Raw genomic sequence first — 14,646 nt, forward strand, 5'->3', positions numbered from 1 at the left:
CTAATTTTCACACTTGGAAAATGATTAAAACTCCATTTGCCCGTGTGTGCGTGTATATCTGTCTGTCTGTCTGTATTGCGGCCAGAGTTGAGGAGCAACAGCGTGAGATCCAGCGGGAGAACGAGCCAACCAGCCGACACCTTGGCTAATTAATATTAATTGAATTTCTTGGTCAAGCATGCGTCTGTTCGGGCCAGGCCGAGTGCGTGGAAATCTACGCAGCTGCTGCTGGGTGCCACTCGATTGGCAAACCCCCATAGAGGCCACAGGAGATGGAGCGTTAGTGCTGGCGAAGTGCATTCGCTTCACACCAACTTAGGAGGACTTAGGACGGGCTAATGCCCGTCGTAAGCGATCACGAAACCCGAGCGGAAGTCCAGCAGATGAAGCGTGCTCAGCACGAACATTTCGAGGCAATTATAGTTCAATTATTTTGGTCGAGAGAGCACCGGAGATATATGGCCACGCAACGGAACGGTCGGTCAGCAGCGGGTCAAGCAGGAATTGACCGGCTGACAGCTGGCAAATTGCGAGACCGGACCCATATCAGTTGTCAGTGGGTGCAGGACACCAGGGACTGGGTTTCCCACGCAGAATGAGGTCCCCCGTTCATATGAAAAGAGTTTGCATTTGGTTTTCATAATCTTTTATTTCATAATTTATTACAATTGAAAATGATGTTCAATATTTTCTCGTATTCTGTTTCGTTCTTGTTGCTCCTCCCCACCATGATTATGGTTCCGCTAGAGAGAGAGAAAGATATCCCTAGCACTCATGCATCCATCCATCCATAAGTCCATCCATTCATCAATCTCATACAACAAGTTCAGGAATTCGTTAATTGGTTTTTATTTCTTTACATAGAAGCTTCAATTAGTTAATTAATTTAATGATACTTTCCTTTCAATATATTTATAATTATATTTATTATAATTTACTTTAATTCATTCCGGCTTTAAGTCTAGCAATTTAGTTAAAGTTAATTTTTACACGCACAAACATTTATTTAATTCAATTCTCCATATAAATATATTTATAATTTTTTACTCCAACTCCAACGCATTTTCGGATTCTATTTCGTAACTTGTGTTTGTTTTCCCATTGATTTATGTACTATATATTTTTGCCTGCCACCAAAGAGCTAGCTCTCCCTTTCTAACTCTTGGGTGCATCAGGCGCACGCTCTCGCTCTCGCTCGCTCGCTCGCTTGCTCTCTCGATCGTGTTCCTATCTCTTTCATTCTTCTGGGTTTACTGATGCTGTCGCGTGGGTAAGTTTTAAGTTTAAATTGTTGTCTCGTTCGTTCTTTACGTTCGGTTTCTTGTGCATTTTTTAGTCTATGCTCAGGGTTGCATTTGCTCGGCTGCGCTTCTTCTGCCATTTACGATCTAGCATTAGACTTAGGTTAAGATTAGCATTAAAGTTAGTTTATAATGTACTTAAGTGGGAGGGGGTGATCTATGCAAATGTTGCGCAGTATTTACAGAGTATTCTCAATGGGAATTGTCAAAAATGTACAATATTTATTACATACATTACACTTGTAAGTGCAGCGACTATGTTTATAATAATCATTTAATAATAATAATAATGTTGCTGTAGCACTTAATAATCATATTTATAATATTTACGGCGTATACATTAAAGTTTCGAGAAAAATCACATTTTAATTTAAATTCTGACACAAAAATTAGTTCAAACATAAGAAGCCTTCTTCAAGTTCGTTTCGTTTCCATATACAATGCGTATTATAAATCGTACATCGGCCTGACATTAATCAACACTGACTTGACACACACACACGCTTACATATTGCATTCGCCCCAAATGAATCGTACTATCCATCCATCTACAAGTGATTCAATTTACAAGCTTTTGTCGAACCAGAATAGCGATGTGTTTTTCTCGAACTAACCCATAGAGATCAGGAGAGGGGCAGAGGAAGAGAGTTCACCCTGAGTGTCGAACGTAGAAAACACCAAAAAGCTCATACAAAATACTTGGAAGTGCTCAGGTGTGGGACTCTCTCGCAACTCCCCTCCAAAGCTCAAGGGTGCGACTGTCCGGAGAAAGTTCACACCTCCCTTTGGTTCGACTACATTTGGTTCGTTTTCTTATGCGATAATGCGTATGATATATGTATAGATATATACTAATCGAGATTTATTAAAATTTAGTTACTGTATAGCTATGCATCTATGGTTTATGTTCTCTATGTAGACTCGTATACATCATTCATTCATTCAATGCTTCCACTTTGGGTTTCTCATTTAAGGCGTTCTGTACAGTTTGCGTTTAAACGTTTTGAAGTCAATTGTGTCGATTATTTAACTACTCTTTATATATTTATATGTATAGTCTAATAAATTACTAGCGATGCGTACTAGTACTCGTATATCGTATCGTATAGATCTGTTGTATATTGGGAAAATGTTTCAATTGCTGTTACAGTTTCTCAATTACTGATTTTGCGGCTTAGCAAATTTTGTAAATAAATTTATCGCTTCACGTGATAGGTGCAAAAAATTCGCATAAAGATTTTCATTCTTTGGGGATTCTTAGAGAAGTTCGTATACATTTTGAGTGATTGTTTCGAGTGTGATAATTAGTTGGATGTTGGATGAATGTGCCTAGATGTGAGTGTGCTAAACAAATGATGGGTTCCCATGCAAAAGAAGCTCGAGTTTCATTCAAAGAGCAGGCCAAACAATCATTCGCTTTTGTTTTTTCAATTTTGTTTTTTTCCAAAAAAAAGGTACTCGCTTTTCCACACCTTCCTCAATCGGTTCTTCGTTCATATTCAATAAATTTCAAATAAATTACTTAAATTTCGATTTGTTGCCCTCTGCATTTACGTATATTCGTTACCATTTAAGATTAATCAGATTCACAAGCAATGTAAATTCAATTCAGTTCCTTAGCATGTGTCGGTGATCCAATTGTGTACTACACCAAAAAGAAACAAATCATATTTGTGTGGGGTAGAGGATTCCATTCTCTTGGAGAAGGTCTCCTCAGTGTGTCGCAAACGAAATGATAAGAGTCCTTGCCCCGCTGTAAAATGAACAAAGTGGCAAACCAAACCAATGAAAACCAAAAGCAAATAAAAACACAAACACAAAATGTTATTTTTTCAAATATTTTCTCATATATGCATTTTGTTTTCATCAATAAATCCTCGCTTGTACAATGCTTTGTTCCTCCTCTCATTGTTTGAATTAGTTAAATTTAAATCATTAATTAAGTAAATGTAATAATAATAGTTAACTAAGGATTAACGCATACAAATTAGAATACATAAATAAAAGTACAGTGTAAACGTAATCATAATTTATTATTAATATTTACGTATACATATTCAGAGCTACATATGTATATGCCTATGCCATTATTTGTATCGCTTTAGTCGTATCTTGCATAAAATCCATACATACACATATGGTACATATATATATTCAAATCGGTCCATGTGCTTCAGTTGGAAAATAATACTACAAAATCCGCACACAATGAAAATGATCTCAAACAAATTCCATTCAAATCAAAGGTTCTCCTAGCATATGTATTTATGTTGTTTATCTGCCATCTCTCTCTTCTCTTCTCTCGTTCTTTCTTTTTTGTAAAAATTAAATTCCATTTCGTTTTTACTTAAGTGTTGCAAGGCGTAAAATTAGAAAACAATTCAATTTATTTAAATTAATCGTCTAAACGTAGGATACAGTAGGGTTCTATCGCCTATAGACAGGGTTCTTCTAGGTGTATCGTATCGTATCTTTATATATATATACTCGTATGTATAGTTAGTTATCGGTTTGTTTTGTATGTACATATACATATGCGTAGAGGGTATCTATAGAAAACAAAGCGTTACTACAACTGACTCGTTACATAACTAAAAAGAAATTAAAAACTAGCAAAGAATATTCTCCACTCTCTCTTACTTTCGATCTCGATCTCTCCTATTCCACAAATTATATGCTCATCCAAATTCACTTTTCTGTAACGTATATTCAAAACTGATCAAATTTCGTGCTGATTCTTCTGCATTGTCTGCTGGTGGTTTTGGTGGCGGTTCGTGCGGGGCTGAGGCGGGGCATTTACTAAATTCAAACTAAAGTCTACTCAAATTCAAATGAAACAACAAAATCGCTTTCAATTTGTTTGCTTGTGTGCTGTGTGCTCCATTCCGGACTGCGCCTAAATTCATGCTTTAATAAAAATGTTTCAACTGCATTTTGAACCTAAAAAATTTGCATTTCAAATTGTTGTGGCTGTGTGTGTGAGTTCTGGGTGTGTGTATGTATAGTTTTGTGTTTCTGTGTGGGTTCTGGCTTTCATTTTGTTTATTTAACTTATAGCTAAGCGTTCCATTTTGTTTATGCATAAATATCTCTTCCTCCTTTGCTTTTCTGCTGCGTTATTTATGTGTTTTTTGTTTCTTTCATTTCTTTTTCTTTTAAGGTATACACAAATAGTTTCTTGTTTTTAAATTGTAGTTCTGGTGTTGCTTCTGATGTCTGCTTGTGGTGTTGCTGCTGCGAATATCATTTTTAAGATTTTACTACGCTTGTTCTTTGCTTTTTTGTATTTTGTTGCTTTTCCTATAACTTGACTGATATTGCCACTCGGTTTGCTGGTTTGCTGGGTTCAGGGATGGGATCGGAATGATCCATGTCCATTCCGGGGTCCTCTCCTGCTCCTGCTCCGGCTCCTGTTCCATGTCCTGCTGCTCCTGATGATCCGTTCCGCTCTCCGTTCCGCTGGGTAGTAGTAAATTTAAGCTATGATTTTGGCTTTTTCGCTGTCGGCCAGCTGCTCGAATGCAGCTATTGGCTCAGCCGCCGCTGCTGCCTGTCCGACCGCCGGTGTCGGCTGGCCGCTGCATTACAAGTGCTGGCCGTAGTACTCGGCGGGCGGGTAGTGCGGGTAGCCCTGATGGAAGCCGGGATCGCCGGGCGGACGGTGCATCATATGCGCCTGGCTGTCCATCATGTAGCCCATGGCGTCGTGCCCGTAGCCGGAGGGACCTGGATGCGGTGTATAGACTGTGGGTCAGTGATCGTCGGAGCAGAGAGTGGGAGGAAAGAGAAGAGAAAAAAATGCGCATAATTAGAAATTGCGGTCGAAAGGATTGCGAAAGAAGGAGAGCTGAATGCCCCTCCAGTTTCAGCTGAAGTGGATCAGCTCTCCGCTCTTAATTCCTAATTAAATCAGCGCCATTTCATAGTTATGGATATTTTTCGAGAGTTCAGAACGATAGTTACCTGCTCGATTCGATTGATCGATCATCGGCTGGACAATTCTTCGCCGCGCATTGATGAACCTGTAAGTGGAGCAAAGAAGTTGAGAGTTAGTTTCATTCGTTAATTAAACAGACCAAAATCGAAAACAAGATAGAGTCGGAAATGGAATCCGAATCGTTGCTGCTGTTGGAGACAGACCGACCCAAAGCTGGAGGGTATGAATTATGCATGAATTGGCTGGGATTTGCGGGATGGCTGCTTTATGTGCCCAACTTAGCCATAAACCAAACCAAATCTCCACCAGAGTCACACTTTTTGTTGACTTGGCACGACCAGGCCAGGCTCTGTGCTCTCGGCTCTGACCAGATCAATGGGCCATGCCGACTCTGGTTATGATTGTCGTTTAATAAATGCAATAAGAAATAATAAGCAGTTGATCCAGCTACTGCGTGAAGGATCAACGGCGACACAGAAAAAGAGGAAAATGATTAAAGCAAAAAGCCGCCACCGGAGTGACAGTCACTACTTGGCTCTGACGATGTACCCGCCACAAAAAACCATCCAGCAAACAGCAAAACATTGGGAGAAAAAAACAACAAACGGAAAACACACACCAGACGCATCGGTTACAGATGCGAGTACAAGGCCAGCCGAGAGACAGAGAGATGATACAGATACAGATACAAATACAAATACTCGCATTAGCCGAAAAGAACAGCGGCTCAAACAGTTGCTGGAACAGTTAGCGGGAAGGTGAATGCACTCCTCGACTGACTCCTCTTAAACGAAATCTTCTGCCACTCCCCTCCGCTCCTCGCCAACTTTGGACTTTTCAATTTGCAGTTGATTTCTGCTGTGTTCTGCTGCTCTGCTCATTTTAGGGCGGAAATTGTTGCAACGCCCTGAAATCGTTTATCAAAACGACAAAATGGAATTGAGTTCCGTTGCCTTACAAACATATAAACATATTTTCTTTATTTTTTGTTGTTGAAGAAGATGCAGCAGCAGTAACGACAGAAGATGCGGGGCTTGTAAGCTGCAAATCGATTTGGCCGCTGGCCCTGGCAGTTGATTGGACTGATTGCAGAAGAGTTCGAGAAAGACCGATACAGATACCCGTAAAGACACAGATACAGACACCAGATACAGATGGAGAGAGAGACTAACTTCTAGTTAATAATGATGGCAGTCGGAGTGGGTGGGACATTCGGTAAGTGAACATTTGCAGAGTTATTTATGTACTTAGGCCATAATTATAACTTTGCTTTTGCTTTTTCTGCAGCTGTACGAGTAACTAAGCGTTAATATTTAAAACTTGGCCACTGCGAAGGCGAAGGAAAAAAGCGAAACTTTTTCGATTACCAAAGTTCCTTGGGCCGTCGCTTGGCCTTACTCTGCCATCTTATTGGGTGTTAATGGACTTTTCCTCCATCTCTGTACCATTTCCATATCCAACTCCAACTCCAACTCTCCTCTGTGCGCTGGTCATTTGAATTGCTCCTTCTTATGCAGTGTTTCTGTCTGTCTGTCTTTCTGTCTCCCCCCAAGCCTCGATGTTGCTTGGCTTGCCTCAAATTGCGCAAAATAAATACACATTTAGAGGGAGATACGCAGACGGCCCTTGGATATTCCCCGAGGATTAGAGTCCTGCCAGCCTTCTTTGGGCGGGCTTTGCTCGGCTTTCTTTTCCCCGCCCAACCCCCTGCAAAGGTGTCGTCCGTTAGCCCATAAATAACCAAAAGTGTCAACATTTTATTTCGCTATTTTCTGCTTAGGTTTTTCTTTTTTTTCCATGGCCATCCTCTACCTCCATCCTGCAGCCATCTCGCTACGCAGTGTTGCGTGCCTAAGCGAAACGGGCAGGACAGGACAGGACGGGACAGCGCAGGAAAGAATAGAATGGGGTCCTGGCCAGGTCCTTGCTACTATTTGTTAATTTGCAGTGTGCTTCAGTGAGCGCGAAATTCAATTTAATTGAGCTGAGTGCCTGCCTGCCTGCTCGCCTCTGGTAACCCCAACTCGGTTCAATCCCTGCTCCCTCTCTCTCTTACTCTCTCTTTCTCTCCGGATAAAGCTCTCACACATTTTTCGCTAGATTTTATTATGGCCTGTCCCAGCTTAAAAGCATTCCGGGGCACATCGGAGCCGGGCCAAAGCCAGCTGCATAAAAGATTCAGCAAACGCTTTTAACTTGCTCTCCAGCTTTCTGTGGTAGTCCCTTTCCCCTCTCCCCCAGCTGGCAGAACTTCTTTCGTATTTGCAACTGCATGAGGCAGCTTAGGCAGACTTGTCTTGTCTCCTTCTGCATTGGCTGTGGCACCGTGTCAAGTTCTGCAGCATGTCGCATAATGTGTAAAATTTGATGAAGTTGCCTCCAAGCTGCTGCTGCTGCTGCTTCTGCTGCTGCTCTCCATCTCTCTATATCTCTTTCTTTGTCTCTGCCTCAAGCCTAATGCACCTCTGGATCTCCCTAGGATTTGGCTTTCAGTCTCCATCCAACTGTCTGTCTGTTTGTCCGTTTGTCTCCTGTTCCGTTGCTTATGGGGCTGTCCAAGGTAACAAGGCCCATAATTTTGTTTGCCACATTCTTTTCACCTCTCCGGCCTCTGTGGCAGGTTGACTTTGCCTTTGCTTTGCCTTTACCACTCTCAACTCTATTTGCTTGGCGTGGGCTGCCGTGGCGGCTGCCTCATCCACTCTGTTTGTGCTCTGGTTTTGGGTTTAGAGCCCCAGAGCGAGCATAAAGCGGGTAAGTAATGGCCTGCATTTGCATTTTGCTCTGTTGATTATGATCTCTGTCTCTGGCAGATAAGATGATCTCGATCTAAATCTACGTCTTTATCTTTATCTTTATCTTCATTCATAACTTACCAATTATTCACTTGCAGTATCGTTAGGCCTGTGTCCTGGGCCAATTGTTTCTTCTGGTCCTCGGATGGGTAGGGATGCTGAAAACAGAGCAACACAAAGAAAAGCATTTAATAAATAATCCATAATTAAATAAAAATTATGTTTACTCCACTGCCTGTTGTGGAGGGTTGGGGGCATACAGTAACAGGCCAAAATTTACAATATATCTATCAGAGGCGGAGAGGGCGGAGAATCGATCAATCATTTCCAGCAAGCAGTGGCAATAAAAACAAATGGGAACCTGTCACCCCGGGCCCAGCGTTGCACTTGAAATGCTGCACAAGAGAGTGTATTTGTGGGCTGTTTTTTTGTCGTTTTGTTTATCAGACGAGAGTGCACTTCTTATCAGCAGTGCCACTCAAAATGTCCTCAATTTGCTGCCCGCTGCCCGGGCTGCCTGGGCACTGCAGTGCGTACGCGTGTCTAGCGCCAAATGGGCAAACAAAGGCCATGAGGAGGACTGCCTGGGACTGGGACTGAGACTGGGACTGGAACTGCTTCTATGACAGGGGCTACTTCCCCATAAATCTTGCAGTCGACCCGCCGACACAGTGGCGTCAGTGTGCAAACAATCCAAAAACAGAACCCAGTGAAAGTGCTTCCCTTTCCCTTCCCCCCTCTCTCTGTGTGTGTGGAGCTGTGTGGAGCAGCTAATCTAATCGTTTCTCCGGGGGCTGGCGCTTATTACAATTTGTTTTATTTGCTTTGTTGTTGGCCCTGTGCTGTGCACTTTCTGTTGATTCAACGATTCCGATCGCAACACAAATTCACTGTACCTACTACTGTACCTACTAATATAATGATTGTTTCCGCGGGGCCACAGGCAAAACAGGCAAAGGAACGCATTCACCGGCACCTGGCTGCTGTCAGAATTTCTAAGGATCTCTGGCGGAAGTTGCTGTCAAACGGTTTGGCTTTGTTTCGCCCTCGAATCGGGACATCGCTTTGCGCGTGCTCCGACTCCGACTCTGTCTGAGTTCTCTCCCTGCCTCTGGGTCCTTTGTATTAACCCTTGATTGCCGCAACGTTTCCGGCAGCTGTGGGCGTCGCTTCAGCTTTTGGCACTCGTCACTGCCGAAGTGGAGTGCTCAAACGATAATTGTGATTCTATAGAGGCCAGGCTCTGGCTCTGTACAGGATGGGATGGAAAGGGAGAAGGTTTGTCTGCAAATGCAATTTGCTGCTCAGCTAAGAAATTGTTTGGAAATTTACGATTTTATGTCTTGGCCCCAGAAAATATATGAACTGTCCTCATGCATTGGATGCTGGAATTGCATGTGGCATGTGGCATGTAGTATGGAGAGTCGCCAGCAATTCCAATCGAAATGTGCAACGCTGCACATCCTTGTCTGTGTCGGCTGTCTTCGTCTGTCTGTCTGTCTCTACCGCTTGCTGTGTGCGTGTGTGTGTGTGTCCCAGCATTTCCTGCCTGTCTGTAATGCAATTTAGTAGCCGTTGTAGTCCTGCCCTGACCACACACTCCTCCACACCTCCGAAGGCTTGGCCTGTTTGGCTGCTCCTTAAATGCATTTGCCTTATTGTTTGTGTTTAATAAATTTTACGTGTTGTCTTGTTGCTCCTGCCAATGTCGCTCCGCTCGCTCGTTGTGTTGTCTTGTGTCTTGTGTCCTGCTGCCCCGGCAGCAATATTTGTTTGCTGTCTTGGCCAGGTCGAGGCCACGCCATCCATCCCTCCTCCTCGGCCACGCCCGCACACACACACACACACAAACACACTCTGGCCAACAGCAAATACCAAAACTATATGAAATTTGCGTATTGACAAATAAACGTAGAAGCCATGTAAATACAATGGACATGCCAATGGCAATGTTTCTCCTTCCACTGTTATGGCTGCTGCTGCATTTGGCTGTGCACCTCCCACACAGTAGATACTACGTACACTCCGTACGGACCCGTAAAATGTCTCTAAGAAGTCAGAAGGCATAAATTACATGCAGGTAAATTAAAATGGAATTTATAGCATACTTTGTGGCGCACATCTATTTGCAGAGATGCTTCCTGCAGGGGGAGCTGCAGCTGGAGCAGGAGCTGCCTGGTTATTGATTTGATATTGCGGACAACAAAAGCCAACAGCCAAGACAGCTGCCAGTGACAGGGCAAATGCACGATGAGATCATTGTGGTTTGAGATGGTTTAAGAAAGAGTAAAGAACATCTACACAAACCTGCCGGCTAGATGGCTTAATAATCACAAAATTAGTTGCCAGTTTTGTCCTACACTTACGCACAATAAATGTATATTTAGCACTGCTGCAGTTGCTCTACACCCAAGTTCAAGTTCGTTGACTTCTTCGACTCTTTACGGATCTGAATAAAATGCATTTAATTTGCAAAAGCTTTCAATTCCACGCCTACACCAACAGCAAAGGCAACAGCAACCCAGATATATCCCCAGAGCTTAGCACTTTTTACCCCAGAATATCTCTTTAAGCGTTTTTCTTTCGGACTCCACTTTGTTGCACCAATTAGACTAATGAAAGCAATTATGCATTTTGCACACAAACACACAAAAAGCAAACTGCACACACACAGCTACACACACCGATGCACGGCGCACACTAGCCTGGTGAGTGCATAACATGTCAAGTAGAAACAAAGTCCATTTGGTTTATTAATTTACCATACGACAAAATAATTAATTACTGTCACGCCTTTAAGTTGCTTTTGCCATGTCGCCCCAGCCCCAGTCCCCAGTCCCAGTCCCTAGCCGCCTCGTTGGCCTCCTCTCCTCGCTGCCTCCTCGTCTGCCACTCTGCCTCTGATTTCTGCTGTCTTTGCTGTCTCTCTTGTCTATGTGGCAACTTAACTCGCTCCACTTTTTCCAACATGCATATTTTCACTTTGTTGTGTGTTTATTTAAACTTGGCAAATGAATTTAAAACAATCATCGCACATACACACTGGCGGAGAGGGCGAGAAAGAGAGCGGGGTAGGCCGAGTGCTGTGTGGACTCCTTTCCCCCTGCAGACAAGTGGCAGAGACAGAGGCGGAGGCTCCCCCTAGGCCCAGGCCCAGGCCCAATGATGTCAACATGACTGCAGCGCTGTGACACATGGCAAAACAAGCCCAAGAAGTCGAGGCTGGCCCCGGCTCGGTAATGCACACACGTACAGCCAGGGCCGCAGAGCCACAGAGCCAAAGCCAGAGCCAGTGAGACCAGACCAGACCAGCGATGCCAGCGATGCCGACGCCATTAACAACGCCAAATGCGACGCCATTTGTGAAACAAGCAACACCAACAACAACAAGCAACAACAACAGCAAATTGCAACGGCGGCGGCGTTGGCGGCGCAACGTGAAAATTGCATTTGCCACAACGAAGAAGGCGACGGCCTCCGCTGTTGGCCATTATGAAGATTTTTTCCGTTGCACTGCATGTCTAAACAAAGCCAAATGAGTGTTTCTCTTCCACTCTGGCACTCTTGCCCCCCTTCCACTCGGCGCCCTGTGTGCCCCCAGGGGACGGGGGAGCAGCAGGCTGCCAGAGCGGGACAGAGGCACTAATCGCAATGTTGTCCACAGCCCCACAACCTCAACATGTGGCAGAAAAAAAAGAAAAAAGCGGCAGAGAGAATCATAATAATTTGCAAGAGCCACACGGAGCGGGGCATTAAGTTATGAAGATGCCCTACGCTTGGCAGCAGGTCGTGAACCGCGACTCGAGCCGAGCAGGGGTCAAGGAACAGTCAAAGGTTCCTGTGCGGACTCCTCCGTTCTCTTATGCAAGAGATGACTTGGATAGTTGTTCTTCCTGTCTAATTGGAAAGTGCTGCAGGGGGTAGGCAGAGGGACAGCAATAACTTGTGCCTGATGGATTGCTGCTTTCGGAATGTTCCCTATGCCATCTAGAAAGTGGGAAAAGTTTCATTGAAGATCGGAAATATTTAGAATTATATTTTTTATTCCTTAGAAGTTATTTCTCCTCTTCTATTTCCACATTCTCTTGTAGCGCATCGCGACTTCGACTTGTGCCGCCACCGTAAATATGCCACACACTAAGCGCCGTTGCAACATGACTCGCTGACAACAATGCAACTCTTTCACCGCTGCTGCTGCTGCACCTACATACAGTGCCCCTCCCCTCTCCACTCGCTCAACAACCACCTCATTTCTCGCACTATGGCTTCCTTTGCCATTTTTGCCATGGCTTAACATTTCGCACTCTGCGCAGTCTTTTTTTCGGGGGTTGCAACGGCAACAGCAACAGCAACGGCAACGGTTGCCAGCAAAACGTAGGCCCAAAACGGAGCCAGACAACAGCGAAGGCCGGAAGAAAATTGCATGTAGTGGCAGAGTGGCAGGGGCAGGGGCAGGAACAGGGGCAGCGGCAGGAGAATGTGAAACGGGAATGAGAACGGACCGACCTGGGGCATATGGGCACATGGACACATGTGGCTGGCTCTGTTCGAGTAGGCGGAGCACGCGAAAATTAAACTTTTTTGTTGTTTCTTTCTTTCTTTCTGTGGTGTTTGCCCGTTGGTGTTGCTGTCGTCCGTTGCCTTGGTTGCAAGTGCTGTTGTTGTTGCCTGTCTGCAATGCGCGCCAAATGTAAACAAAATATTCGCGCGCCTGCCATAATTATGGCAACAACACTTGCAACAACAGCAACAGCAGCAACAACAGCAATCAGCAATAAGCAACCAAGCATTGCCCTCAATGCTGCCGCTGTCTGGCTGCCTTTTGTTTTTTGGTTGGCCAGTCGCCGCCGCCGCCGCTGCCGCTGCGCTTAACCCAGCCGCAAGTTGCAGTTCCCCTCCCTGTCACCCTGCCACACTGGCATGCACTTCATTAGCACCATCATTGGAGTCGTCGTTGTCGTCGTCGTTGCGGTCTTATTAGGGGTATACGATGACTCGGTCTGGGTCTGAGTCTGGGCTCTGGGCTCTTTGCACTGGGGGTTTGGTTTCTTGACGACATCGTCGCCATTTGCCGACACATATCCGTCATGGCCGCCTCGCAATACACTTGTTAATTATTTCAATTGAACAGACACTCCCCTCTCCGCTCATTCCTACATGCAATAAAGTGTTATAGAGGATTTTGGGTGATAAATCAAATTGCCAAAACATTGCATTATCTCAAATCGAAGTCTTTGAATACGAAATTAAAGTTTCAAACGCATGTCGAGAAAAAAGGCACACAGAGAGGCAAAGAAAAGGAAAGAAAACAATTTCCCTAATGCGTTGAAAAACTGTTAATGGCATTAAGCCGGGGACAACGGAATCAGTCAAGGATATGCAGGCCCGACAACAGTCGCTTGTCGCCCGTCGCCCTTCGCCCGCCACCCGTCGTCTGCCGAGGCTGGGAAAGTCGAGACGCTGCCGCCGGGCAAACATGAGTGATGCGCCGATTTAAACGGCAATTCATCAATGTCAGCTAAGGGGGCAGGGGGAAGGGTGAGGGTGGGGTGTGTGGGTGGTTGTGCTGGGCTAATGCCGCTTCCGCTGCTTTCCTTTGCTTTCCCTTGCCAGGAGGGGTGGATGTCGTGCCACCATTTTAAACTGTGCTAACTTGGCTTGCTCCTGTGCGGGGCAGACTCAACTTTAATTTCCGATTTGCTTGCTTATCGCTCTCCTCTAGCCAGTGTCTGGACAGGGTCTGGGCGTTGGTCAGCGCCGCTTGCTGGTCGTTAGCTTTGGCCACACACATTTACAAAATTCCATTAAGATTTTTATCATTTTACATACGCAGCAGCCGCAGCCACAGATACTGCCCAAGTACGCAAAGAAAAAGTCCCCCAGCTTCCAGCAGCTAATGGCAAAGGAGCGTAGTTTGAACTTCCTTGACCGACGAGCATAAAATCTTATAGTTTTGTTTTTCCCTTCGTTCGGTCAAGTCAACCCTTCGGTGTACCTTGGCATCCTTTTTTTGTGTGCTCCCCTCAAAGGATGTTCCTGAGTCGTTCTGCTTAACATAAAGTGGCGCATAACAAATCTGTTTATTTGTATTACACATCCGTTGGATTGGACTCGACTGGACTTCCGCTAGGCAGATCTCCGAAGCAACTTTGAACTGCAGTTTGAATAGTTTTTGCCTCTGGCAATTTACTTTTAGTGCCGCATTCAGGACAGGGGCCGAGGCCGTTTAGCCAAGCTCTTTGATGGCCCCAAATGGAAATCTAATTGGACGCGATGACCGAGCAAAGAAGCTGCTTTCAAAGGGTATTCAAAGGGTATTGGGTACAAATGGGATGCCAGGGTCTTAGAGTGAATGGACTGCGGATAAGGACTTCGATTGAGTCACGCAGTTGAGGTTTGCCAAGTGGTTGCCCTCCCATGCGGACCACCACACACTCTTGTTTGCATTTCCCACCCTAATGGCCATATAATCAGGGTTCCAATGGCGCCTCGCCTCGCCGTGCTATCGTTTACATCATCGTGCACCCCATTGACGCAAGCCATTCATTGGGAGGGAGCCCCACGCCCATGAGGTAAGGTAATCTTATCAACCTGCCACGCCACGGAACACAGA

General features: G+C 44.9%; 1 protein-coding gene and 1 long non-coding RNA gene across 4 annotated transcripts in view; both read right to left on the reverse strand.

Annotated features, from left to right (window-relative positions):
• Positions 1-692: 692 nt before the first annotated feature.
• Positions 693-4,253, reverse strand: LOC117898338. The gene is made up of 2 exons (XR_004649129.1): positions 1,440-4,253; positions 693-1,388 (listed from the first exon to the last, which is right to left on the reverse strand). It is a non-coding gene; the product is annotated as an uncharacterized LOC117898338 (long non-coding RNA).
• Positions 4,254-4,454: 201 nt separating this feature from the next.
• Positions 4,455-14,646, reverse strand: part of LOC117898337 (homeobox protein homothorax) — a 110,310-nt gene continuing 100,118 nt past the window's right edge. For 2 of the 3 annotated variants that reach the window (XM_034807661.1, XM_034807663.1), the window contains exons 12-14: positions 8,115-8,191; positions 5,265-5,323; positions 4,455-5,045 (exon numbers count right to left, since the gene is read on the reverse strand). In XM_034807661.1, the coding sequence (XP_034663552.1) occupies positions 4,885-5,045; positions 5,265-5,323; positions 8,115-8,191 (297 nt within the window). In that variant the 3' untranslated portion in view covers positions 4,455-4,884. The remainder of the gene's footprint in view (positions 5,046-5,264; positions 5,324-8,114; positions 8,192-14,646) is intronic. The other variant, XM_034807662.1, reaches the window with a different exon arrangement.

This window comes from Drosophila subobscura, chromosome O (assembly GCF_008121235.1).
Source record: "Drosophila subobscura isolate 14011-0131.10 chromosome O, UCBerk_Dsub_1.0, whole genome shotgun sequence".
Lineage (NCBI taxonomy): Eukaryota > Metazoa > Arthropoda > Insecta > Diptera > Drosophilidae > Drosophila > Drosophila subobscura.